Raw genomic sequence first — 27399 nt, 5'->3', positions numbered from 1 at the left:
TCAAGTAAAGAGAAACTTGTGAGTAACTTCAGATTTATTTATTTTTTAAATCAGAGCATGAACATCAAATAAAATGTAAAAACAAATTATATGGGAGTTGCCACCATTTAAATTTTTAACTGCCCAAAAACCAACAACACATACATTGGGCCTTGCAGAAACATTAATTTGCTTCATACGCTCAAATGACTTGATGAAGAAGCTGTTTGCGTAACAGAATTAGTGATTGTGTGTGCGTGTGCGACACTATAGGATAGTGCTAATGTTGCCATATCCACATAGAAACATCTGCAACTTACCGCAAGGTGTTTTCTCAAGTTAGAAGTGTGTTGAAATATCCAAGTTTGGGCAGTCACAATTTTAGAGCTGCATGATAAAGCTGTTGTTTTTTTGGAGTCTGTAAAAAAATAAAAATTAAAAAAAAATCACTCGGCTGTTTTTTTTTTGTTTTTTTTCAAAAAGTGAGTCATTTTGATTGGCGAGCGAAGGCTAGTGCCTGGTCATGTGACTGCCTTGTGGTGTCTGATTGGTGAATTGGAATCACATGACGACGTTAGTGATCCCGTTTGATTGGCGCAACGGACAACCTATGCTAGTCGTAGATGGAAGTCTACAAATAGACGCGCACACGCAATAGTGAATAAATAAAAGTAGTAACCGGCATGTCGATCATTGTAACGGAGTAAAAGTATCGATTCGTCTTCATGTAAATACTCAAGTACAAATAAAAATTACCGTGCATATAAAGTACTCTGAAAAGTACAGTTTATGGATAATGTAACAGAGTAAATGTAGCGCGTTACTACCCACCTCTGACCAAATGGCACACAGAGCTGTAAAGACAACTCACCTTTTCTGAATAGATAGATAGATTATTCTTTAATTTAAGAAAAAAGAAAAAATGAAGATTGAAATGCTGCATGCAGGAGATGTTGAATACAAAACATGTCACCTAACCATCTTGTTGGTAACAATGAAGCAAATGTAATATTTGATGTGGCTGAGAAGACAAAATAAACTCAGTAGTGGTAAACAAGTCGTACCAGGAGAGAGAGGGAGGCACCTCATTGATAAAGCAAATATTAACAGGGCAGAAGCTGGCCGTGCTGAGGTGTCAGGCACCAATTGATCGGCGCTCTAGGGCCCATTGACATTCACTCATCTTACGATGAAGGGAAGAGAGGGACTCACCCTACTTGTGCCAGGTTTTCCTCTCACTGGATTACACAAGAACTCCAAAATTGTTTGAACTTTGTGGCATATTTTTAATTAATATATTGGGCAAACATTTGGGGCGCTCAGGTTACCACTTTATCTAGTCCAGTGATTCTCAAAGTTTAGCATGCATACAATTAGAGATGGTAGCTCCCTCTACTAGTATGTTAAAGAATCTATTCATCCATTCTCAATACTGCTTATCTTGTTCAGGGTCACGGGGCACTGAGGCCTATCCTAGGTAACTTCAGGTGAAAGGTGGACTACACCTTGAACTGGTCGCCACTCAGTCACAGGGCACATGTAGACACGGACAACCATTCGCACTCACATTCACACCGTCACTGAACCCACGCTGCCTGCACCGAAATCAAGCGAATGGACCATTACACCATCAGTGACCTGTGAAAAAAAAATCACTGAATTAAAAGTGCAAACTGTGCATCATATTACAGTGGCTTTTTTTCATCCAGTAAAGTACAGTTCAGTTGCATTGTAACTTGTAAATATAAAATATTTTAATTTAAATGATTAGAACTGTTTGCTTTCAAATTTCTATTTTTGTACTATTTTTACTGAATTTTATCTGTGGTACATTTTAATTGAAACATCGAAGTACATTTATTCATGACCCTATATTTAAATTCCGTGTTAATATTCAAACTCTTAGGAATAAAACCTCTGCCTCATTTTTTATAAACACTTAGGCCTATTACACTAATGTTGGTCCTGGTAGTGGTATAGTAGTGCTATTTTTTGAGGTGATACTTGGTGTAAAAGGTTTGAGAACCACTAATCCCGTCTACTAGGTGCATTTTTTTCATTACAAGATGAACGTCAGCGTTGAGGAAAATGTGTTCTTGTTGTAATCCAACAGACTGGTTCTAGTGAGTCCCTTCATGTGCTGTGTGTTTATACCATCTTCCAAATGCATTTTAAACTCTAAATTAAGCCCACTCGGGGGTGGACGGAGGTGTGGGGGGAGGGGGCTGGCACATTTGTGACAAATATGACCTCCCCTCGCCGGCACGGAGGATTATAGCCAACAAAAGTTGGTCCAATCGCCGTACCAGGGTTTAAGAGTATTGCGGTGACAGATTAGAACATCTTTCACCCTAGGGAGGAGATAAGAGAGCATCAGAGGAGCCGCCATCAGCTCCACCGCCAACGTCCACGTTCAGAAAGCTTCTAGCCCTCCACCCCCTCAACTTCTATATATGTAATACTCATGTGGGTTATCAAAGGTTGGAAGAATCCTTATGTTTTGGCCCAAATGTCCTGCTCATCTGTTTGCCTCCTTTGACTCCTTATTATCCCTCATAATTACAAATATGTCAAACGTATCACGCTACCACGCCTGCTAACACCGCCGTGTTGCTGGCCCTGTGGCTCGCCCGCCCCTCAATTAGCTCTCAGTGCTTCAGGTTAATAGAACTTTTGATTGGACCAGCATTGCTTTCCTGTTTTCATGTGTGGAGGGTGCCGACCTCATCTTTATCTGCTTGCTGCAAGGAGAGCGCTTACTGTCCACGGCCACTGGCGCAACCCCACATCGGCATGTGCTTTATTTAAGACTAAAGATGGAGACGTTTGAGTCAGTGAGGGACCAGATATCATGAGCAAACTTCTCTCCGTCATAACATGGGTGCTATATAATATTTGTTATTATCCCATCGTTCAAATATGACTTTCAATTAACAGGATTACGTAGCTTGACTGAAGACTCTAAATTGCCCGTAGGTGTGGATGTGAGTGGGAATGGTTGTTTTTTTTTTATGTGCCCTGCCATTGGCTGGGGACCAGTTCAGGGTGTACCCCGCCTCTCGCCCGAAGATAACTGGGATAGGCTCCAGCACACCCGTGACTCATGAGGATAAGCGGAACAGAAAATGGATGGATGGATGAACAATATTATGCATATATATTATGCATATCAACAGTTTCATAAACTGTACATATTGGGTGTATTATAGGTCATCATTGTATCATTATATATCACTGTCAAAATTACCGGTATACTTAAAATTTGCACAAATTGTACAGAAATACATACATAAAAATACATACAAAATCTTAATCTTCTGGGGGGGTTTTTTGTTGTTGCTTAGATTACATTTATATGTCTTTTACTTTTTCCTCATGGCTGCGCTTGTATTTGTTTTACTTAGATGTTAGATATTAGATATTTCTATATTATTAATGCAAGTATAAATGTGTCAGTATTGCTGCTGTGACAATTTAATTTTCATCCATCCAGTTCCTGAAACGCTTATCCTCACTAGGGTCGCAGACATGCTGGAGCCTATCCCAGCTGACTTCGGGCGAAAGGTGGACTAAACCCTGAACTGGTCGCCAGTCAGTCATTGGGGACAATTTAAAAGTAATAGCCATCCATCCATATCCATTTTTTGTACCACAGTTTTACCTAAATAGCAGTTTTACTTCAAACTAAATGTTTTCACACTCTGTCCACCGTGGAACCCTTTGTGATTAAATGTCTCTGTTTTAGTAGGTAAATGTGTTTTGTTTTCTTTGTTCATTTATAGTTACTGGTAGGATGGACTGCTGCTTTACAGGCTGCTTTTGTATTTTGGAAAGTAACAAAGAAAACGAAAATGAAGCAATTGCAGAAGAAATAAATGAGGAAGAAAGGAAGGAACTAGAAGGGCAATAAGGTAGGTCAGTAGGGAAGAAATAAATAAAGGAAAGATTAAATGAAGAAATACATTAGAAGTGAAAAATAAGGAATGGAAGAAAGAATAATCAAAGTTGTCTATAATATTTAGTATATAATATTTATACTTTGCGTTATTGTTCATTTTTGACTAGGCAAAAGTAATACAGTATGCTTGGTTGGGATCAAATCAAAATTGAATGTTTAAACTAAATCATAAATACAAGCTGAAACAAACTAAGACATTTAGCTCTAAAAAAAAAATTGGAAGGTTTTGTTTTTATGTTGGTCCAAATGTTTCATTGTGAACTGAAAGCATGACACAAAACACAAGCCTATTGGCTGTCTTCCTCTTCCTCATCCTAGTCCTTTTCCCTGCTCGGCAGCTTGGAAGCGTCAGTGAGTTGGGCTTGTTTTGCTGCCATGTTGGAGGCAAAGTGACAAGAGTGATACAAAAGAAACATTACTATAATTTGCAAAAAGAGCTTCAGGTGGAATTATGTTTGACCTCTTCATCCTCCCTCTTTCTCATCTTTTCCTACTCTCGTTGATCTTCTAACAAACCAAACAAGGGGTCATAGAGTTGACCCCATATGCTCAAGCCTCCAGAGGAGGGGCTCGCGAGCACCAATGGAAATGCAGCCTGACAATCTCCTCCTCCCTGAAGCAACAGGGTGCCAAAAAATACCAACGCTCCTTCTCTTGAGGGGTCTGCCGGGACGTAATACGGAGTAGACTGCAGGACAAAACTAAACTGCCCTCAACTCTGTAATAAGTCAAATTGCACCCTTCAGACAGACAGATTTTTATATTTAATGTGCATGTAAATTGGCAGACGTGTTTACATTGCAGGCTCTATTTTCAGCACAGGCATAAATGGGGTAAATCTGCGTGGAGGCGGGTTAGACTGAGTTTTGATAATTTCGCAGACAAGCACATATTTAAAAGAGCGCAGTCTGCGTTGCTTTAGCAGTGAACACATCTGACATCATTCGCCGGCAACGGCAATCAAAGCGGCTGCTCGACTGAGAAACCAGATTTGTACGTTGGGGAGAAGCCTGAGTTGTTAGTGGAGAAATCAAATCTACTGTAAGCCATTTATTTTTAAAGGTAATGTTGTAAGATGTGTTAGAAATAGTTTGCGGTATATTTATGGTTTAAACTGTTGATATAAGCGTGTTTTTTTTCCAGAGTCTTATCTACTTAGAAATGTGATTTCTTACTTTACATTAACTTTTGTTGGAAAAGGAATAGAAGGAAACAGCGCATGATCCAAGTGATCACATTATCAAGTGTCAACCATGGTGGTGTTAAGGCTATGTATGGCTGCTCATAGAATAACCTTACTGGTGTTTATTGATGACCGGCTTAATTCTGAGATAAACATTACATTTTCAGCCATACTTGTAGGACGAAGTTTCACTATGCAAGATGCACAAAGACGCTGAACATACTGGGGAATGAAGACTTTTTAAAGGCAAATAAATTGAACATTTTTAACATCACAAATCAGTGTCCCGATTTCAACCCAACAGAGCTTTTAAATTACGTAAGAAAAATTGAACACAAAGAAAATCTGTAAACAATGAGCAATTGAAGGTGGCAGAAGGAGAAAACTGTCAATGGGCTCAGGATTTTATTTACAATTATGTCAAATGTTCAAATACTGTTGAGCGCCTGACAATGTAGGCTTTCTTCATAAAATGGCGGCAATTCCTGAATGATAAGTGCTATATTTTTGTGTAACCTCTTAAATTAAAGCTGAGAGTCCACACTCCAATTGCATTTCCAATCCATCCATTTGCTATATTGTTTTTCCTCATTAAGGCCTGAACTACCATTGTGGTAGTTAAGGCAAAACCATATAATCTCACAGCTCAAATACCTCTGCTACATTGCAGATTTGCAGTGACATATATTTATGTACCTCTCCTGTTCTATAGCTTTAAAGCTCTGTCTCGCTGTAAAATTCAAAATAGAATTTAAGCACTTTCTCCTGACCTACAAAGCTCAAAATGATCATAATCAAATGCCGTTACACCTTAAAGAGCTCACCATATCAACTTACAAAACAGCAATGCTCTTTGAATTCCCAGAATTTCCAAAAGCGCTATACTCCCTTCGATACTATGAGCCGAGACAGCTCCTCTCTCCTCCTTTCTGTCTCTGTCAGTTCTCTTTCATTTGAAATGTAGTATGAACTGTATGTTGCTCTTTTTCCCTGTTGGGTGCTCCTGCTTCCACAGATCCGACCAACAATGCCAATACAGTTAGTGTATTTATTTGACGTGGTTGTAGTCAGTCAAGTCCATTATATTTGTATTGTATAGCGTACAGCATGGTACTTTACATACTGTATGAAGTCTAATATCATGCTCTTATGAGCAGGCACTATAATGACAGAAGCAAGGAATAACTCGCTCAAAGGAAGACAGCAACTGACTGGAATGAAATGGAGAGGCAGAGGAGACGTACGCAGGGCATATAAAGAGGACAGATGATTGGAAAGGGATAAGAAAACAAAAATAACAGTGCTTGGCAGTAACAATGGTGGTATATACTGCTAAAATAATTGGAGCAGATGTAGCAGGCGTTGGTGTTAGCGACACCTCTCAAAGCGGGAGCACCTACAACAGGGGACAAAAACAGAAAAAAAGGAAAGGCAGAAGAAAAGAAATGTCAAAGTTGTAGTGATAACAGAAATAGCTGTTTGATCCGCCTTTGTCAGCATTGCATTTGATGATAGTATATCACTATTACAGTACAGTCTATCACTAAAACTGCCTCTGATACAGCTAGTGTTGGTGCATTTGTTTCTTCTCTGCTTTACAGTGAGACTCAGCAAGTGCTCCAAATCTTACTGTGAATTATGAAACAGAGTCAATTTTCAGTGTTAATTTTCATGACAGCCTCAAAACACACTAAGGTCCAGGAGCAACTTACAGTGGAGACATTTTTGTGTAACTCAAAATGCTATAGGAATTTAATAGTTGCACATATTTTTGAGAAAAAAAGATCCAATGTTTTGACAACTAATTCCTATTTTATTTTACGAGAATAAAATCATAATGTTACAATAACAGATAATTTTTTAATAGAAAAAAAATCTGGTACTGTTCTGAGAATAAAGCCATAACAAAGAACAAAGATATTTATTTGCGTTAAAAGATCCAATATTATGAGAATTAAGACATATTTTTCCAAGATTTAGTTGAATTAAAGTCATAGTGCATAGTGAAAATACTCATTCTCAAAAAAGATCCTGCAGTAATAAACCTATTGTCGAATTTAAAAAAAAAAAAAAGGCTGTTCATGAAAGGATATCAGATATATGTGGCAATGCATCACATAAGCATATCAAAGCTTTTAAATGGCGTGAAACTAAAGTAGTTTTTTTATTATTATTTTATTTTATTTTACACAATACCATACAATTTATCCCCTTTTGAGAACCGCTACGCTAGACAGATCAGGTACATGTGACCCTTCCCCATAACTAAGGTTGAAGGTCAGCGATTCACTGGTTGGATTATAGCATGGTGCTGAGCTGCCCTCTTCTGGACAATTGGCAGATGTTCCGCAGCCGCATACAAACGCATTCACTAAAATTTCAATTGAACTGATCATATATACAGCATATACATTTAGCTACATTTAGATATGTGCATGAGTAAAATAAACATTTTTGTTTTATTCTATAAACTACTAACACCATAACTCCCAAACTCCAAATGAAATTGTTGTCATTTTGAGAATTTATTTGCAGAAAATTAAAAATGATTAAAATACCGAAAAAGGTCCATATTTTCGTTTGCTTTCTTAATTTTTAGTGTGTGTGTGTGTGTGTGTGTGTGTGCGTGTGTGCGGTTGTTTGTGTGCGTTCGCTATTTGCAGCTCATCTGGGTTATGTTGACTGTGGTGAAATGACAAGGTAACACAACTGGAGGCGTCAACTGTATTCCAGGAGAGGCAGAGGAAATCAATCCTGGCTGACAGTGTCTTCAGGAGAGTTGACAGTGACAGGCTTTGCACACACTAAGGAGACTTGAAAAGTAACCCTATGAGCATGTGCGCTCGAGCGATTGTCAGTTCCTGTTTGTGTCTGGTCAAGGTGCATCATGTACTTGCTTGTAGGTAGCAATAAAATGCACGTACAGCTCTGGGGGAAAAAAACAAGAAAGCCTCTGGTTTGCTATTTTTATGTATGTTCGAGTAAAATTATTGGTATTTCTTATTGTTTTTTTTTGTTTTTTGTTTTTTGTCTTTGTCTATCTTACTGACAACAGAACTCCCAAATACAAATAGTCATTTAGGGCAGTGGTTGTCACACTTTTTACAGCAAAGTACCACCTAAAAAAGATTCTTAACTCTCTGAGTACCACCGTCGTAACCAACGTTAAAGTGGCTACTACTCACCAAAAGCTAGGCAGAAGTTTTAATCCTAACAGATCCATTCATCCATTTTCCAAACTGCTTCTCCTCACTAGGGTCGCGGGCGTGCTGGAGCCTATCCCAGCTATCTTCGGGCAGGAGGCGGGGTACACCCTGAACTGGCCGCCAGCCCATCGCAGGGCACACACCAAAAAACAACCATTCGCACTCACGTTCACACCTACGGGAGTCTTCAATCAACCTACTGTCCATATTTTTGGGATGTGGGAAGAAACTGGAGTACCCGGAGAAAACCCACGCAGGCACGGGGAGAACATACAAACTCCACACAGGCGAGGCTGGATTTGAATCCGGGTCCTCAGAACTGTGAGGTAGATGTGCTAACCAGTTCGCCACCATTGCTGCAGAAAATGGGAAAAAAACATTGATCATTGTTATTTTAGTTAAATAAAAAAGCTAATCCATCTGCTTTCATGAAGGACAACAGAAATCAGAGAATATTTACTGATGAGATGCTGAAATCAGTGGATTTGGACGATATTAAATTAAACAGTGTCTATAAACGATTAATCGATTATCAGAATAGTTGTCGATTAATTTGATGATCGATTAGTTGTCGATTAATTAATTATTTGGGACACCTCTTATACCACATTGTGCCACTTCAGAGAAAATCAGCCATATCACTTGAAGGATAAGGGTGGTGTTGATATATGGCTTTTGCTTTGCATAGTAGAGTTTCAAGTTGCACTTACGGATGTAGCGCCGAACTGTATTTACTGACATTGGTTTTCTGAAGTGTTCCTGAGCCCATGTGGTGAAATCCTTTACACATTGATGTCGGTTTTTGATGCAGTGCCACCTGAGGGATCGAAGGGCATTGGTTTTCAGCCTTGCCGCTTACATGCAGCGATTTCTCCAGATTCTTTGAACCTTTTGATGATATTATGGACCATAGATGATGAAATCCCTAAATTCCTTGCAATTGTACGTTGAGGAACATTGTCCTTAAACTGTTCGACTATTTTCTCACGCACTTGTTCACAAAGAGGTGAACCTCGTCCCATCTTTGCTTGTGAATGACTGGGCAATTCAGGGAAGCTCCTTTTATACCCAATCATGGCACCGGCCTGTTCCCAATTAGCCTGTTCACCTGTGGGATGTTCCAAACAGGTGTTTGATGAGCATTTTACCAACTTTCTCAGTCTTTTTTGCCACCTGTCCCAGGTTTTTTGGAACATGTTGCAGCCTTAAAATTCTAAGTTAATGATTATTTGCTAAAAACAATAAAGTTTATCAGTTTGAACATTAAATATCTTGTCTTTGCAGTGTATTTTATCTATTGTAAAGATCTTCTGACTGGACTGACAACTCCCTAAAAAGAGCATTAAACAGCTGCAGCTCATTCAGAATGCTGCAGCTCGGGTTCTGACCAGAACAAAGAGGTCAGCACATATTACTCCAATTCTAAAGTCTTTACACTGGCTTCCAATCAGCTTTAGAATATATTTTAAAGTTCTGCTACTGGTCTATAAATTACTAAACGGTTTAGGTCCTGAACACATGAGAGAAATGCTAATAGGATATAAACCGAGTACGGCTCTGAGATCGACAGTTATTTACTCATGCTTTTAGAGCGTTTCCACTTTTAAATGATATTTCTTTCACTGTACGCTGTTTTAATTGTACTTTTATTTTTTTCTCTTTGTTTTAAATGTTTATAACCTGTTTTTTCTGTTTTTAAATGCTTTTAATCACATTGAGTTACCTTGTGGATGAAGTGTGCTATTTAAATAAATTGTTTAGCTTGGCTTTGCTTATTTTGCTCTCTGTGCATTTACAGTATGTTGCTTGCCAACAATTGCAATAATTTGTTCTGTTTCTTCCATTAAAAGTATTTCAGTGATCAGCTTTTCTATTGCCTAATATGTATCATCAGCCTCAAACAACTGCTTCAAGAAAAAAAGCTTTGTATTTTTAAAAAAGAGGATTTATTTGACTTGCTGATTAACCTGGCAGGTTGGAGGTGGCTCATTGGCAGCTCGTGGCCATCGCCTCTCCCAAACTTTCAATGAAGCGATGGACGTCACTAAAAGAGTTGTAGAGTGGCACCGGTGCGATGCGCAACACACTCGGCTGGCGCATGTCACACTGGGAAAAAATACAGGAAACACAGACTGTATTATCTGGCTCTTATTATTGTTCTATGTTCTGACCTCCATACCGTGTACCGACAGGCTCTAATGGTCCTGTGTTCCGAACTCCAGAATGTGTTCTGGTTGAACTGGTGCTATCAGTCTTTTGAATGTTAAATGAAACATTTTGGATTACAATATGTTGTATTTGGTTGATCTATATTGTTCAGAGTTACTTTCACGTACTTGAAAAAAATCAATGGATTAATTTTTAAAGTGGAAAAAGTAAGGTCAGTTTAGCCACTTGATTTCCCTGCTCTGTCTCGATTTACCCCTGGGGTAAAGTGGGACACAAGATCTTTTTGTTTTAAAGCATTCATATTTTCACTGCTCTTTGTCCTAAATACGTTCTGATAATTTTTATTGTGTGGGAACATCCTAAATTAATGAGAAATCGAGACATTGTGTACTGTTTCACGTTCTTAGCTTACCTAAAGGTGAGCATATGTAAAAAATATCTCACTTTACTCCACTCTTCCCTATACAGGCACTCTCCTACTTATGAACATTTCAGACATACAAACCTTTACCTGTTAGTTGATTTTATTTTATTTTTGCTAGAAAAAATGCTGCAAAAATAAGAGCAAGAAGAGGCACAAAAGATCACGTCACCTAATATTTGATATTTACACATTCAATTAATACTTAATACGCAAGTAGTTAATTAATTTGATCAATACATTATACTGTATACTTATACCATAGCTTTATTTATCTTTTTATATGGATGTTATTATTTGTACTGGCTTTTGTAGCACCGCAGGCCCTTGAGTACCGTAATTTCTATCCTCTCTATGTGTTACGCATATTCAAGAATTGAAAATAAAAGCACCATGAACCTTGAACTTTTTGTACTTTCGGCTTACCTAAGCTTCAATAAAAGGGGTTGTTCCCACAGAGCAAAGAGAATATATGCCGATGAATAATTGTGTATGCTTTGTTTGTATGGTTTGCGTGTGTTGAAGTAACAGTTGTTTGAAGGTTTATAATTACAAAAATATACAAGCTAATTTCCATTAGCCTGTTTTTTTTCTATTCACATTATATGTTAGCATTAAGCTACCAGACTCTCCTTAGATAATTATATGGTTTGGCTGAACATTTTTGTGTTTAGAAATACAATGTTAAATTCTGGCAGCACGTTGGACGACTGGTTAGAGCATCTGCCTCACAGTTCTGGGGATGTTCTCCCCGTGCCTGCGTGGGTTTTCCCCGGGCACTCCGGTTTCCTCCCACATCCCAAAAACATGCATGGTAGGTTAATTGACGACTCTAAATTGCCCGTAGGTGTGAATGTGAGTGCGAGTGGTTGTTTGTTTGCATGTGCCCTGCGATTGGCTGGCAACCAGTTCGGGGTGTACCCCACCTCCTACCCGATGATAGCTGGGATGGGTTCCAGCACGCCCGCGACCCTAGGGAGGAGAAGCGGCTCAGAAAATGGATGGATGGATGGATGATTGAATAAGTTTAAGTGGAATTTCATTTGTTTAAATGGGCTTAAACTTTGTCGGAGGTGTAAAACATATAAAATGCTTTTGTTACATGGTTTCTCTATATTGTGGATTTTCACCAGTTGTCTGTTGCAGTTGCATCCCCAACTATAAATGGGGGGGTCACGGTACTGTAATGTGAGATTGATTCAAGGCCACTCACAACCACACCCCTCTTCTCCAACTCCTGGAAGACTTTCTCGATGGGCATGGAGAAGCAGAGTGACAGCTGGCAACCTCTCTGCTGTGGGTCAGAGGGCGTGATGATGCGCACATGAGGTTTGCAAGGGTGGGAGGGATCCTCGCTATAGTAGTGGGCAATTAGGTACTCTAAGTAGCCTGTTAGCAGCACGGACTTCCTGCGTAGCACCTGCATGCTGGTCATGTTGAAAACCTGCAAATTACAGTTATATAATTCAGTATATTTCAAGATTACCTCTCGCACACAATACTGAAATACACTATACACTACTGAAACTTACACACACGCTTCTGAAACGCTCTCACCCAGTGCATCCATCCATGTATCTTCTACACCGCTTACCCTCACTAGGGTTACAGGTGTGCTGGAGCCTATCCCAGCTAACTGCGGGCAGGAGGTGCGGTATGAGGGGCCGTTAGGGACATTATTCAGGATTATCTCTCACAATTACTATTCAAATGCTTTCACACACACACAAACTACTGAAAGGCTCTCATAAAGACTACTCAAACACTCTCATACACACGAGTCTTGCTCTCATTAACACTACTCAAATGTTCTCATTTACACTCGTCAAATGCTCTTATTTACACTTGTCAAATGCTCCCATTTACTCTACTCAAATGTTCTCATTTACACTAGTCATATGCTCTCATTCACACTACTTAAATTTTCTCACAACACCACGCAAATGCGTTCACGCGAGCACGTCAATCACATTCTCGCACACATCTCTGGCATTCACAAGTTCATGTCACTCATGCTCACACGTAAATAGTGTAAATGTTTTATTAGGTAGTTCAATTCAAAAAGTGAAATTATAGAGATGAACTGCACACTGGACACACTCAGAGTGAAGTATTTCATATTTAAAATATGTATTATTTCGATGATTGTAGCACAAAGCAAATTTAAAAAATTCCCCATATTGAGAAACTAAAATATAACGTCAAACGAAATAGTGAATTAATTCAAGAAATAAAGTGATTTTTAATGTAGGAACTAGGCTGGAATTTGCCCTCTGAAAAGTACCTCAGTGTTTAATCACCCTATGAGTACTGAAGAAAAACTCATGTAAATGAGAGCATTTGACTAGTGTAAATGAGAGCATTTGACGAGTGATAATGAGAGCATTTGAGTAGTGATAATGAGAGCATTTGAGTAGTGCTAATGAGAGCATTTGACTACTGTAAATGAGAGCATTTGACTAGTGTAAATGAGAGCATTTGACTAGTGTAAATGAGAGCATTTGACGAGTGTCAATGAGAGCATTTGAGTAGTGTTAAAGAGAGCGTTTGAGTAGTGTGAAAGAGCATTTGGAGTCGTAACAATGAGAGCATTTGAGTAGTCAATGAGAGCATTTGAGTAGTGAGAGCAAGACTCGTGTGTATGAGAGTGTTTGAGTAGTCCTTATGAGAGCCTTTCAGTAGTTTGTGTGTGTGTGAAAGCATTTGAATTGAAGTGTGAGAGCTAATCCTGAATAATGTTTTTAAGGGCCCCTCATACGCCCCTATTGCTTAGACACACACGCACATGTGCACACACACAAGCATGCACGCAAACGCAGGAAGTGGCAGACCCAGTGGACAGCAGTACCTCCAAACTGGCCTGCAGGGGGCACACAAGAAGAACGGGCTGGTTGGACAGTCTGAAGCCTTTCACTCCAGGCTGCAGCTCCAACACTGCGCGCACACACACACACACACACACACACGCGTGCACACAAAAGTGTGTTGTTTTGTCATTATGCCATGTTTGAATTAAAAATGACTTCTATATTTTTTCATATTTGGTGAAATTCAGGAAGTGGGAGTACAATGTGTTGCACCTTTGACAGAGTTGTGTGGTCCACTGAGTACCATTCTAGTTATAATCTGTAATGGTGAGCTGTTCACCTTTGCAAAAATAATCCATCCACCAGACAGGTAAAGTAACATACGAATCCACTGTAAATAATCCCACAATGAGGATATCTTTTCAATGTGGTTCATGAAATATAGATTTCATGAGCCACATTAGCCTTAGCACATCTGCCTCACAGTTCTTAGGACCCGAGTTCAAATCCCGGCCTCGCCTGTGTGGAGTTTGCATGTTCTCCCCGTGCCTGCGTGGGTTTTCTCAGGGTACTCCGTTTTCCTCCCACATCCCAAAAACATGCATGGTAAATTGATTGAAGACTCTAAATTACCCATAGGTGTGTATGTGAGTGCGAATGGTTGTTTGTTTATATGTGGCCTGCGATTGGCTGGCGACCAGTTCAGGGTGTACCCCGCCTCTCGCCCACAGTTAGCTGGGATAGGCTTCAGCATATCCGGGACCCTAGTGAGGGTAAGCAGTGTCGAAAATGGATGGATGGATGGACATTTCTAAGAAATTACAAGCATTTTGGTTGGAGGGTTTAGATCAGGGGATGTCGCCAATCTTTGTCAAATGTGGGCCTGGGAAGCCCTTTGAGACTTTTGTGACAAGGCTACACAAATAAACTAGACTTGACATGGCTAATCTTCCATCTTTTAATTGAGTTTATGGTTATTCAGAGCAACGCATACTGTTACGTTTGTGACACCACAAGATGGCAACATTGCGTTCAGTTGCGGAAGAAATCTTTGTTTACCATTGTTCATTTGGAAACGAGTTCTCAAGTCATGACCCCACCACCCTGTCAGCCTGCAAGCACACAACAGTATAACATTTGTCACACCGACAGTCATCAGGCTCTAACTATTGTTAAATTCACAATGTGTGGTTCAAGTGACACAAGTCAGAAATGTATCAAGGCAATTTAAGAGTAAAAAAACACATTGGATTGGATATCTTCATATAATCGGGCATCTTCCCAATGTGGACAAGAATCACATATGTATCAGATATCAGCCAATGCAAGAGCAGTATAAACACACAGGTCAGATTACCCTGTCACCTCTTCTATCATTTACATTGCCTGTTTATCTTGTTTTAAAGTGAACACCTCATATGATATGAAATAACTTGTTATGTAATATGAAAAAGACATTATTACAGCAATAGACTTTTCACAGGTGGCATGGTGGATGACTGGTTAACACATCTACTTCACAGTTCTGAGGACCGGGGTTCAAATCCCAGCCCCACCTGTGTGGAGTTTGCATGTTCTACCTGTGCCTGCGTGGGTTTTCTCTGGTTACTCTGGTTTTCTCCCACATCCCAAAAACATGCATAGTAGGTTGATTGAAGACTCTAAATTACCCGTAGGTGTGAATGTGTGTGCGAATGGTTGTTTGTTTGTATGTGCCCTGCGATTGGCTGGCAACCAGTTCAGGGTGTACCCCGCCTCTCGCCTGAAGATAGCTGGGATAGGCTCCAGCACACCCGCGACCCTGGTGAGGATAAAGTGGTGCGGAAAATGGATGGATGGATAGATGGATGGACTTTTCACATAATTATATGATTTTTTTTTTATGTAATTCTTTTCAAGAGCTTGTGTGTGTGTGTGTGTGTGTGTGTGTGTGTGTGTGTGTGTCTGGCAGCAATATGCAATATTTTGCTGAGTGGTATTTTGTTGTTAGTTTCCCAACCAGTGACCAGATATAAGAATTTGTATAGGGGGAGACATAACAGTGTACTGTACTTACGCAGGTTGGATAATGTATTGATTTTTCTCATGGATGAATGCTCCCGCAATCCCACCACAACCTGAGTTCAAATACTGAACAAACATTGACACAGATACAGAAAGCGGCTCATCATACTGGACATGGTTAGTGCATTGGGTTGCGTGAGTGTATGTCTTTTCCTGTCAGGTGACCTTGTAAGAGCACCAGCAAGCAAAGTCCACTCCCCAATCGTGCAGCTTCAGCTCAACGTTTCCTGCTGCGTGAGCCAAGTCGAAGCCCACCAAGCAGCCCTGGCCGACAAATGATTTTGTTCTTTTAAGTCCATACAAGTGCATTGGATGCTAACTATACACAGTTCTTCTCACCTTGTTCTGGGCGGCCTTGGTGATGGCGGCCATGTTGAAGAGCTGACCAGTGTAGTACTGAACTCCACTAAGCATCACTAAAGCCACGGACGCACTCTCTTTCTCGATCACATCCAGGATGTCCTCTGTTCGCAGAGTCTCCTCCCCCTGGTACATGAAACCAAGATTTGGTTGTCACCATTTCCCATGACATCAGATTTAAAATTCAATTTGTTGTTTATAGATACATTCAATAGCAATGAAACACAGGGGCAATATATATATATATATATATATATATATATATATATATATATATATTTTTTTTTTTTTTTCTGAGCCGCTTATCCTCACTAGGGTCGCGGGCGTGCTGGAGCCTATCCCAGCTGTCATCGGGCAGGAGGCGGGGTACACCCTGATATATATATGGTGAGGTAATTTACATTTATATGATTTCCACGGTCATACCAGAACTACAAACAGTGAGTTTGACACCCCTGATTTCGCCACTCATTTTCTACCTTGTTGTTTCTACCTTGTATATTATGCTAAATTCCATCTATATTGTCAATCCTCAGATCAAAACTACAGTATGTGTTATCTTTATTATCCAAGATTGACAACTAATTGACAACAAATATCTCTCGACCGGGTTGTGAGTCAGTGGTCATTTAGATATGCATTGTTGACAGCAAATTGAGGAGCATAAATTCAAGCTAAAGTTTTTAAACTACATCATTCTGCCTTGATCAAATAACAGAAGGGTTTACTAGTGTCTAGTCTTTTGCCACTCAGAAATAATTGTGACATCATGGTTAAATGGTGTATATTCTTGTCTGTGGGACATACTGGTCTGGGTTTAAGCAGCAACATGCTCTGCTCGGGGTCAAATCCTCGTAGTCGGATCTGAGACTCGACCGCGTACTGGTGAGAGAGAGCATGACAGCATTATGTCAAACTTGTAAAGCAGTCATATGGATAACTTTCAAAGTCAACGTGTGGCTACAGCGTAACAATCAAAGTCACTCACGTGATCCGAAGGGAAGGCTTTGTCTTCCAGAACTATCTTGTGCCGTGCAGCCGTGGGTTGGTAGAAGGAAAGCTATCAAAGCAAAGTCAGAAGTTACTGAGGAAAGCTCTCCTTTTTACATCAGTGAAATTTTCTGGTCTCGCACCATCAGCAGGTGTAAATTGACCGTCAACCCGTTCATCAGAGCCACCTCTTCCGGATGCGCTCCTGGGGAAAAAAATAAATAAAACATAAAGGCTATTAGCAGGACATTACACTTGAAGTCAGAATAAGTCATTCATTGTGTTCTGTTCTGTACCAAGGCCCTGTGCCTTGACACTTCACACCAAGTAGACGCCATTTTCACTTAAGACTCTACAAAACCAGAAAGAAGGCTCAAGTCCAGTGACCAACCAGCCCTACCCGACCATTCTCTGTTAAGTTTATTTGTAACGTTACACAGTGTTGTTCTGCTATGATGTCACAATTATGTGTTTTTTTTTTAAACATATATTCCAAGTACCATTCTTTTTCCTATACAGATATTGCGAAATAGTACAGTCTTTCTACACCCAGCAGGGGGAGCTTCCACTTCTGAAAATGTAATTCTTCTCCATGGTCTGCAGAGGGTAGGATGTTCCCTTTTTAAAATTGTAATTGCATCATTCATTCACTCCATTGAACTGCATTAAGTTATTAAATGCAGTAAACCAATGAATTCCGATTTTGGAAACTAAGAATACTTCCGGTATTACATGAAATTGCTACCTTGTCCAAAAATTGATAAATTATGTAATTTGATTTTTTTTAAATAAAAATACAAAAAAAATTAGAACAACAAAATAAAAAATACTTCTATTTGAGTATAGAATTAAACCCATTTTACCAAAATTGTGTGATTCGATCCAGTAAACAACAAGTTATTGAAAGAAAAACTATCACTTTTAACTGGCCAAACGTTGCCATGAAAGTATAATCTGATGTAAACAGTATATTACTGATATACTGTATTTAAAGAGCTGGCATTGGAAAATAAAAAAAATCAGACAAAAATTCCCACCCATGGGAAGTTTCTTCAAAGTGAGGTGGACGCAAATGGCCTGCATAGAGCCCATAGTGCCACAGCTATCTTCATTCCACCTACGCACTGCACAGTGGAAACCAAGCCTGCTCATGGTTTACCAATCTGAACTATACAGTGGCGTCCCAACTAAATTATATCACTCAATGGTTGGTTGCGAAGGCAGTTGTGTTACCGACAACTCTTGCCATGAGCTCCTCCAGGTTGTTCTCAGCCCAGGCCCAAGGTCGTGTGCCCTCCATATGGCCGTGCACGCCCCTGACAAACACACACGTCATCAAACAAAGTTCTGTTTTTCATCATTGTGGCAGAAATGAGTTGCTGTACGTTTTGGCCCACTTGTCCAGCTCCTCCTCCAGGTACTTCTTGACCATTTTGGGCTGCAGGCCCAGCGAGTTGCCCACCAGGTAGATGCTGTCTTTGGTGCCATCTACCAGCGACATGTCCGCTGCGGGTCACACCAACAACATCACGCTCACACACTCCAACATACAGTGGTACCTTGAGATACAAGTGACCCGACTAACTAGTTTTCAACATATGAGCTGTCATTCAACTGAATTTTTGTTTTTACTTACAAGCGCAAACTTGACATTTGACCGCTTTATGGTGGCAGTAAACTGAATTCAACTCACTTGACAATAAGCAGCAGTTTGGCAAATAGTGAACATTTCATCAAAAGAGGTCCAAGCTGTGTAATGTTCGCTGTATAGGATTACATGGTGTGTATTTAAAACAAGCAAATGCAACAAAGTGTGCGGTCCACTAGCTTAATGCTAACATGAATGGAAAATGTCATTGACGTGCTAACATAAGCGTTGATAGTCGGGATTTTATAACACTTTAAAGCGAGAGTTTGCATTTTTTTTTTTAAAAAACACTTTTTGTCATGTAAGTTAAAGCTTTCTCTATGACCTGACTGTAAAATATTATTAAAATGACCTTTTGAAAAATTATCCCTCTCTGGCCCCATATAATGCCTCTTATTAATTTTTAATTATTATAATAAAATCTGGCAGAGTGGACAAGAATAGCCAATGTGATAGTGCAGTGACAGAAGGCGTGACCGAATAGTCTGTCAATCATTTACACTCACATGCATGCACACTTTTCATATAATTTATTTAATAGTGGTAAAGTTAGAATTCTGATTTTGCCATTTTTTAATGCCACCTTGGTTTTATAAGGATGTCTCCCATGTCAAAACTGTCACACTTAAAGTCAAAACGTTTTGTATGATTTAAAATTTTAGGCATTCACCGTAAAGGCAATCCATATTGACAGATCAATGGTGGTGGTCCATTGAAATACATTTCTTTTTTATAACATTAAAGACATAAACAGCTTCATAAAAATCATGTGAGCTACACAATTTACATGTGTTGCCCTTCAAACTCTGCGGCTACAAGTGCATAAATCTACTAAATAACTACTCACTGAACCCATTACACCCTTGTCTTATGCAATCCTTATACTGGTAGAGAAATGCAATCGTTCTGACGCTTCCACAAATTTACACATATTCATTCATATCTCAGCTACACACCATTTATTTTGCTGTTTGCTATTTTGTAAATGCATAATGGATGACTCATCCTGGCACTTCAGCTAACAGATCCCTATGTTATATTGCAACAACATAATAAAGGGTAAAAGCAAGTGACAAACAAGGACCATTTGTAAAAGAACCAAAAAGGGAACTCTGAAGACACTAAGATGCATTTGTTAGTTTTCATGGAAAAGGCATATGAGGCAATCAAAGAAAATTCCTACATATGCAAAAATAAAGTTGACATTTTGGAGTAAAAAGTTTCAAAAATATGACTTTACTTTTATTAGACTTTACTTTTACTTATGACCGTGGCACGATGGCCGACTGACTGGTTAGCAAGAGCACATCTGCCTCACAGTTCTGAGGACCAAGGTTCAAATCCCGGCCTCGCCTGTGTGGAGTTTGCATGTTCTCCCCGTGCCAGGCGAACATGCAAACTCCACACAGGCGAGGCCAGGGATTGAACCCCGGTCCACAGAACTGTGAGGCAGACGCTCTAACCAGTCGATCACCGTGCCACCTGGCGACAAATCCATCCATGCATTTTCTGAGCCGCTTCTCCTCACTAGGGTCGCAGGCATGCTGGAGCCTACCCCAGCTGTCATCGGGCAGGAGGCGGGGTACACCCTGAACTGGTTGCCAGCCAATCACAGGGCACATACTAACAAACAACCATTTGCACTCACATTCACACCTACGGGCAATTTAGAGTCTCCAATTAATGCATTGTTTTTGGGATGTGGGAGCAAACCGGAGTGCCCGGAGAAAACCCACGCAGGCATGGGGAGAACATGCAAACTCCACACAGGCGGGACCGGGGATTGAACCCGGGTCCTCAGAACTGTGAGGCTGACGCTCTAACCAGTCATCCACCGTGCCGCCTGCCGACAAATCAAATAGTAAAATTGATTTTCGAAAGGAAATTCAGTGGGTCATGTCTAAACTGTTATTGATGGAATAATATGAAAATAACTTTCACATTCATACACAGTATATGCACATCATAGGGCCAGCCTGCGTTTTTGTTTTTTTTTTTAAATAAAAGTTTTTGGGGAAAAAATTATAGTAGCAAATACTCCATCCTCTGCTGAGGGCAAATTTATTGATGTGACCCCAGAGAACTTTGGAAACATGTCAAAAGGGCCAAAACTATCCAGAACACAGGAGAAGGGGGGAAGGGGGGAATAGAGTGGTCCCGCATCAGCAAGTTACTCACATGATTTGTTTGGCAGTAATGGCACAGTCATTAAATGAAGAAAGTATTCTATTTTAAATTTTGTGGCATGTTATCTTATCTTACATAAATGTTCAATGTTATCGTATAAAATCTTACCGAGGGCGTTACATTGGCTAAGGCCTGCCCTGTGCACATGCATACGTACACATCCATCTAAATATAACATTTACAGGTTAGGTCAGGTTTCAGTGATTCAGTTACTAATGATTAATACAGTATTTCACAATTTCTGATATTTATGTCTTTACTTGATCATTATCAATAATGGTATTACCATTTCTATCTTGGTATTTAGTTGTTTTTTTACCCTCTTTTTTGTATTTCCCTGACCTAATTCTATCTAAACATCCTGCATCTTGTTTTTATCTCCACACGTGTTGCTGTCTTGTATTGTTTATCTCTGTATGCAGTGTTTTACACAGCTGGTTGTCTTGTATTGTTTTTTGTTGTTGTTGTTTTGCGCAGCAAAAAGAAAAGGGAAAAATGAAAAATAAAATATCAAAATATATTCTCCACTCACAGAGAGGTAAATCTGCTATTTTGGGCACCAGAAAGTTCTCCCTGAGGTGTCTTAACTCGTCATGGTCGTCCAAGAACGCCGCCACCCACTCAGAGGATGGAGGGCAGCTTAGCAAGGTGGCGACCTGCTCCACTGTTTCTCTTACTGTCAAGCCAGTGAACTGGTCCATTGCTGCTTTTGGGTGAGCCTGAACACACAAACACAGGACTGGAAGAAACCGGTTTTATCAGGGAAACATGGGAGGTGGGGTAAATGCGGAGAGAGGCAGGTAGCTTAAGGTGTACCGCACATGGATTTACCACAACCACAATCTCATTGGGGCCAATGAAACGGGGGGGAATTTTTGGGGATTCAACCTTGAGTAATAGATGCTGCGTACTGAGCCACACTTTCTGACCAACCGTGCAGGTGGGCACAGAGATGCAGCAACGGTTGGCTTGTACCTGAGACATGGCAGAGGACCGGAGAAGGGCAGCGCGGGCCTGCTTCCAGACCTTGGAGCACCGGCGTATGTGGGCCTCCACTGAAGGGACTGCAAGCTCCTGCTCCTGCGATGGGAACAGTGGAGGTTGGTAGCCTAAGGAGCATTGAAAAGGGGACATGGCCAAGGAGGTGCTGGGCAGTGAATTATGGGCATACTCAACCCAGGCAAGGTGGGTGCTCCATGAAGCGGGACGAGACTGGGATATGCAAAGGGAGCGCCGTCACCAGCTGTTGATTGGTGCGCTCACATTGCCCGTTAGTCTGAGGATGATAGCCAGAGGATAGACTATCACCAAGCGCTGTGCAAAACGCTCTCCAAACCTGCGAGGTGAATTGGGGTCCCCTGTCGGAGACTATATCAGATAGGATGCCATGCAGGCGGAAAACGTGCTGGACCAGCAGGTCGGCAGTCTCCTTGGCAGATGGAAGCTTGGAAAGTGCCAGGAAGTGTGCTGCTTTGAAAAACCTGTCCACCACAGTGAGAATGACTGTGTTCCCATTTGACAGCGCAAGTACAGAAACGAAGTCCAGGGTGATGTGCGACCAAGGGCGTCTGGGAATGGGAAACCGACGCAGTAAACCAGAGCTTAGGTTGAGAGGATGTCTTATTTTGAGCACATACTGTGCATGCAGAGACAAAGGACCGGGTGTCATCTTCCATGGTGGGCCACCAGAAGCGTTGACGGAGGAAGGCCAATGTTCTACGGATTCCAGGGTGACAGGTAAGTCGCGATGAATGGGCCCACTGTAGCACCTGGGGGCGGACCGAATCAGGAACAAACAGGGAGTTCTGGGGGCCCTCACCAGGATCAGGTTGTTCTTCCTGGGCCTCCTTTACCAGTGTTTCTATTTCTAATGTGATTGAGCCCAGAAAGCAACAGGGAGACAAGGTGGGATCTGGATCATTCTTGACACTCTCCGAGGCGAACTGGCGGGACAGGGCATCCGCCTTGGTGTTCTGGGCCCCTGGGCGGTAGGGGCCCAGAGTGGATGTATTCCAAATTCTTGTGGTCGGTCCACACGATGAATGGGTGTTGGGCGCCTTCCAGGAAATGCCACCATTCATCCAACGCCATTTTCGCCGCCAAGAGCTCCAGGTCTCCGACCCCATAATTTTCTGAGACAACTTGCGAGAAAACAAGATGCAAGGGTGGGCCTTACCATCAGTCTGGGATCGCTGAGACAGCACCGCACCAACCACCGCCTCTGATGCATCGACCTCAACTATGAACTGCCTCTGTGGATCCGAATGAACGAGGATAGGAGCGGAGGAAAAAAGTTTCTTTAGCTCACAGAAGGCCATGTCGGCCTTCTCAGACCATTGGAAGGACGTTAGGGTTGATGTGAGCGCAGTTAGGGGTGCTGCCAACCAACTGTCATTCCGAATGAACCGCCAGTAGAGGTTGGCGAAGCCAAGGACTCGCTGCAGCTCCTTTCTTGTGGATGGCGTTGGCCACTCAGTGACTGCAGCTACCTTGGCTGGGTCCATTTGAAGCTGCCCCTCAGCAATGACGTAACCCAAAAAGGTGGTCTTTGGAACATGGAACTCATACTTTTCTGCTTTAACAAAGAGCTTGTTCTCAAGGAGGACAACTACAGATAAACCTAAATAAAAGCATAATGAAAACATACATGGGACAGACGGCAACGATAAAGTTCTAACTCACAGTTGAGTTGCAGATGTTCCTCCTTTGCCGGCAGCCAATCATCTAATCCAGATATGCTCTTTCACCTCTGAAGCGTTCCCCCCAGTTAATCATTGTTTGTTATGAAGTCTGGCATTGACTACGTCACGTGACATCTGGAGCTCTATGAAGCTCAACTCAACACTGCCACATGCTGGTTGTGGCACCGTACATAGCAGACTCTACTGTGCACTTTTAGTGGGTTTTCTGGTCGATAAGAAAGACTAAATGTCACACACTTTTATGAAATATATTAGACAGTCTGTTAAACGTCAGTAAGTGCAGTACATGTGTGATAAAACGTATATTATTGGTGTAATGAGGAAATCAATGTCTCTTGTGTGAAGCCACGGACCAATCACAGCCTGCCTGAATGGATGTTTGCGTGGTCTCTTGAAGCATCATGGGAGCGATGACTCAACGTGACTCATAGCTGCGCTTCCTATGTATTTGAACAGGAAATATGAAAATTCAGCTATTTTAATGATGAAATCATTGAAATTATTGGATTGAAAACAAAAATCAATGTAAAGCATGGTCCATAGAACTAAAATGGAACAATTTAATGTAATCATAAGTTGTTGTTTTTTTTACTATTTACATGCAGTGGAAAGGAAAGACCTCCAGGGCGCAGTGAGGCTCTGCCTCACTTGCCTATCCTGACCGCACGTCACTGGTGGCACGATGGGCTCTATGCGGGCCATTTGTGTCCACCTCACTTCAAGAAACTTCCCATGGGTGGGGATTTTTGTCTGATTTTGTAATTTCCAATGTCAGCTCTTTAAATACAGTATATGAGTAATATACTGTTTACAACCCCAAATCCAATGTTGACGTGGTGTTAAACACAAATAAAAACAGAATACAATGATTTGCAAATCATGTTCAACCTATATTTAATTGAATACACTACAAAGACAAAGACATCCGGACTGTTATGGATGCAAAGTTCAAAAGCCAGCATCTGTGATGGTATGGGGCTGTGTTAGTGCCAATGGCATGGATAACTTATCCATCTGTGAAGGCACCATTAATGCTGAAAGGTACATACAGGTTTTGGAGAAACATATGCTCCCATCCAAGCAACGTCTTTTTCATGGACGCCACTGCTTATTTCAGCAAGACAATGCCAAACCACATTCTGCATGTGTTACAACAGCGTGGCGTCGTAGTAAAAGAGTGCGGGTACGAGACTGGCCTGACCTGTCTCCCATTGAAAATATGTGCCACATTATGAAGCGTAAAATACCACAACGAAGATCCCGGACTGCTGAACAGCTGAAGCTGTACATCAAGCAAGAATGGGAAAGAATTCCACCTACAAAGCTTCAACAATTAGTGTCCTCACTTCCCAAACAGAATTGAATGTTGATAAAAGAGAAGGTGATGTAACACAGTGGTAAACATGACCCTGTTTTTTGGAACGTGTTGCAGCCATAAAATTCCAAGTTAATGATTATTTGCTAAAAACAATAAAGTTTGAACATTAAATATCTTGTCTTTGTAGTGTATTCAATTAAATATAGGTTGAATATGATTTGCAAATAATTGTATTTTGTTTTTTGCAAATCATTGTATTTTGTTTTTATTTGTTTAACACAACGTCCCAACTTCATTGGAATTGGGGTTGTACATATATGCTCTGAAGTATTAATTATAATTGATGCTATACGCATAGCCTAAATGCTGATTTTAAACTTATTTTGTTATATTTGACATGTAAGTTGGTCATCAAGAAAAAAGTCATCAGAAACTACAAACTCCAACTCCAATGAAGTTACGATGTGTAAAATTTTAATAAAAACAGATTGCAATGATTTGCAAATCCTTTAAAACCTATATTCAATTGAATACATAACTAAAACAATATAGTTCATGCTCAAACTGATAAATGTTATTGGGTTTTTTTTTGGGGGGGGGGTTTGCAAACCTTCTCTCAGTTTGAATTTGATGCCTGCAACACATTACAAAAAAGATGGGACAGGCGCAACAAAAGACTGGGAAGGTTGAGCAATGCTAAAAAAAAAAAAAAAAAATCCTGTTTGGAACATTCCACAGGATTACAGGTTAATTGGAAACATGTGAGTGTCATGATTGGGGAGAAAAGGAGCATCACCACAAGCCTAAGTTCTTCACAAGCAAGGATGGGACGAGGTTCACCACTTTTTGAACAACTGCCTGAGCAAATAGTCCGACAGTTTAAGAGTAATGTTTCTTAACATACAATTTCAAAGAATTTAGGGATTACATCATCTACTATCCTTAACATCATCAAAAGATTCTGAGAGTCTGGAGAAATCTCTGAACGTAAGCGGCAAAGCCGAAAACCATCATTGAATGCCCGTGACCTTCGACCCCTCAGGCGGCACTGCATTAAAAACCGGCATCATTGTGTAAAGGATATTGCCATATGGGCTCAGGAAGACTTCAGAAAACCAAAGTCAGTAAATACAGTTCGGCGCTCCATCCGTAAGTGCAACTTGAAACTCTACTATGCAAAGCAAAAGCCATATATCAACAACACCCAGAAACGCCGCCAGCTTGTCTGGGCCTGAGATCATCTGAGATGAACTGACGCAAAGTGGAAAAGTGTGCTGTGGTCTGACGAGTCCACATTTCATATTGTTTTGGGAAATTGTGGACGTCATGTCCTCCAGGTGAAAGAGGAAAAGAACCATCCGGACTGTTGTGGACGCGATGTTCAAAAGCCAGCATCTGTGATGGTATGGGGCTGTGTTAGTGCCAATGGCATGGGTAACTTACACATCTGCGTGTCCTGCAGGCCAAAGAGGAAAAGGACCATCCGGATTGTTATCAGCGGAAAGTGTGAAAATATCCTCCAATTCTGGAACGACCCACATCCATTACTTTTGGTTACATTTTATTTTGGTGGTGTGCTGTGCGATTTTTCGGCTGTAGAATATTTATGTACCTTAGCTCTGTAAAGGTTTAGAATAACAGATTTATTCGCTCTTGGAGTCACTGGAAGTATGGAATAACGTGATAGTATGAGGGCCTGTCTGTGATTTTAACCTGATGTGACAGTCTCTCGCAAGTGTGAGCAATACTAATAAATATCCACGCGATGGCAGCAACGCCTTTTCTAATGTAGCCATAGCAAAGCTACAGGGACATTTTCTGCTCGTACAGAATACTATACTTCTTCTCCACGAGTATAGTGGCAAAAGAAGTGTGACCGGTGTAATAAACAACAGCAGAACCTCCGTATAAATGTCACTGACAAAGAAAATACAGATGACATCGGCAACCCAGAAGTCAGTTCGGCTTGTCACAGCGGTCTTCAACTGTTAAAAATACTATTATTAAATGTAACTCCGCTGACATGTACCCATTAGTTGACAGGAAAAGACATAACAATAACATTGAGGCTAAAGCTGTGTAATAAACCAAGAGAAACTTTAGGATGGTTCAGGATTACCAAATGAATGAAATATTGTCACCCACCTCTCCCACCGGACAATTGTACAAAAGGACAGAGGTGGGGCCGCAGAAAACATTTATAGTGGGGAGCACAGAAGAAGAAATGACAGGAGGAGGAGCACCGAGCTACATAACACAGTTTACACTGGATCGGGAGGCAGTTTCCTGTGAGGCAGCAATAGATTTTGTGTAATTATACATAAACTTCATTGAACACACAGATTGACCCGGTTACAGAAGCACAAGTACAAAACTAAAAACTTAACTTCAATTTAAACTGCTTAAG

The 27399-nt window shown here is 40.8% G+C and overlaps 1 protein-coding gene across 7 annotated transcripts; it reads right to left on the bottom strand.

The window, feature by feature from the left end:
• Window positions 1-1329: 1329 nt before the first annotated feature.
• kynu (kynureninase) lies at window positions 1330-27151 on the bottom strand. Of its 7 annotated transcripts, none has more exons than XM_061678698.1 (15): window positions 26605-26656; window positions 26436-26517; window positions 21505-21691; window positions 18523-18643; window positions 18371-18453; window positions 17281-17342; window positions 17136-17207; window positions 16955-17029; window positions 16127-16273; window positions 15953-16051; window positions 15780-15853; window positions 14783-14835; window positions 13765-13850; window positions 12130-12360; window positions 1330-1617 (listed from the first exon to the last, which is right to left on the bottom strand). In XM_061678698.1, the coding sequence occupies exons 3-15, from the start codon at window positions 21671-21673 to the stop codon at window positions 1549-1551; spliced, it is 1341 nt and encodes a 446-aa protein (XP_061534682.1). In that variant the 5' UTR covers window positions 21674-21691; window positions 26436-26517; window positions 26605-26656; the 3' UTR covers window positions 1330-1548. The 7 variants fall into 7 exon arrangements, with proteins under 7 accessions (XP_061534682.1, XP_061534415.1, XP_061534359.1 ...); XM_061678431.1 differs by lacking the exons at window positions 1330-1617; window positions 26436-26517; window positions 26605-26656 and adding exons at window positions 10222-10432; window positions 24028-24114; window positions 27138-27151; XM_061678375.1 differs by lacking the exon at window positions 1330-1617 and adding an exon at window positions 10222-10432.
• Window positions 27152-27399: the final 248 nt, after the last annotated feature.

The sequence above is a fragment of the Phycodurus eques genome, chromosome 1 (assembly GCF_024500275.1).
Source record: "Phycodurus eques isolate BA_2022a chromosome 1, UOR_Pequ_1.1, whole genome shotgun sequence".
NCBI classification, from domain to species: domain Eukaryota; kingdom Metazoa; phylum Chordata; class Actinopteri; order Syngnathiformes; family Syngnathidae; genus Phycodurus; species Phycodurus eques.
Note: the sequence above shows the minus strand (reverse complement) of the source record. Positions and strands in the feature narration are given on the sequence as shown.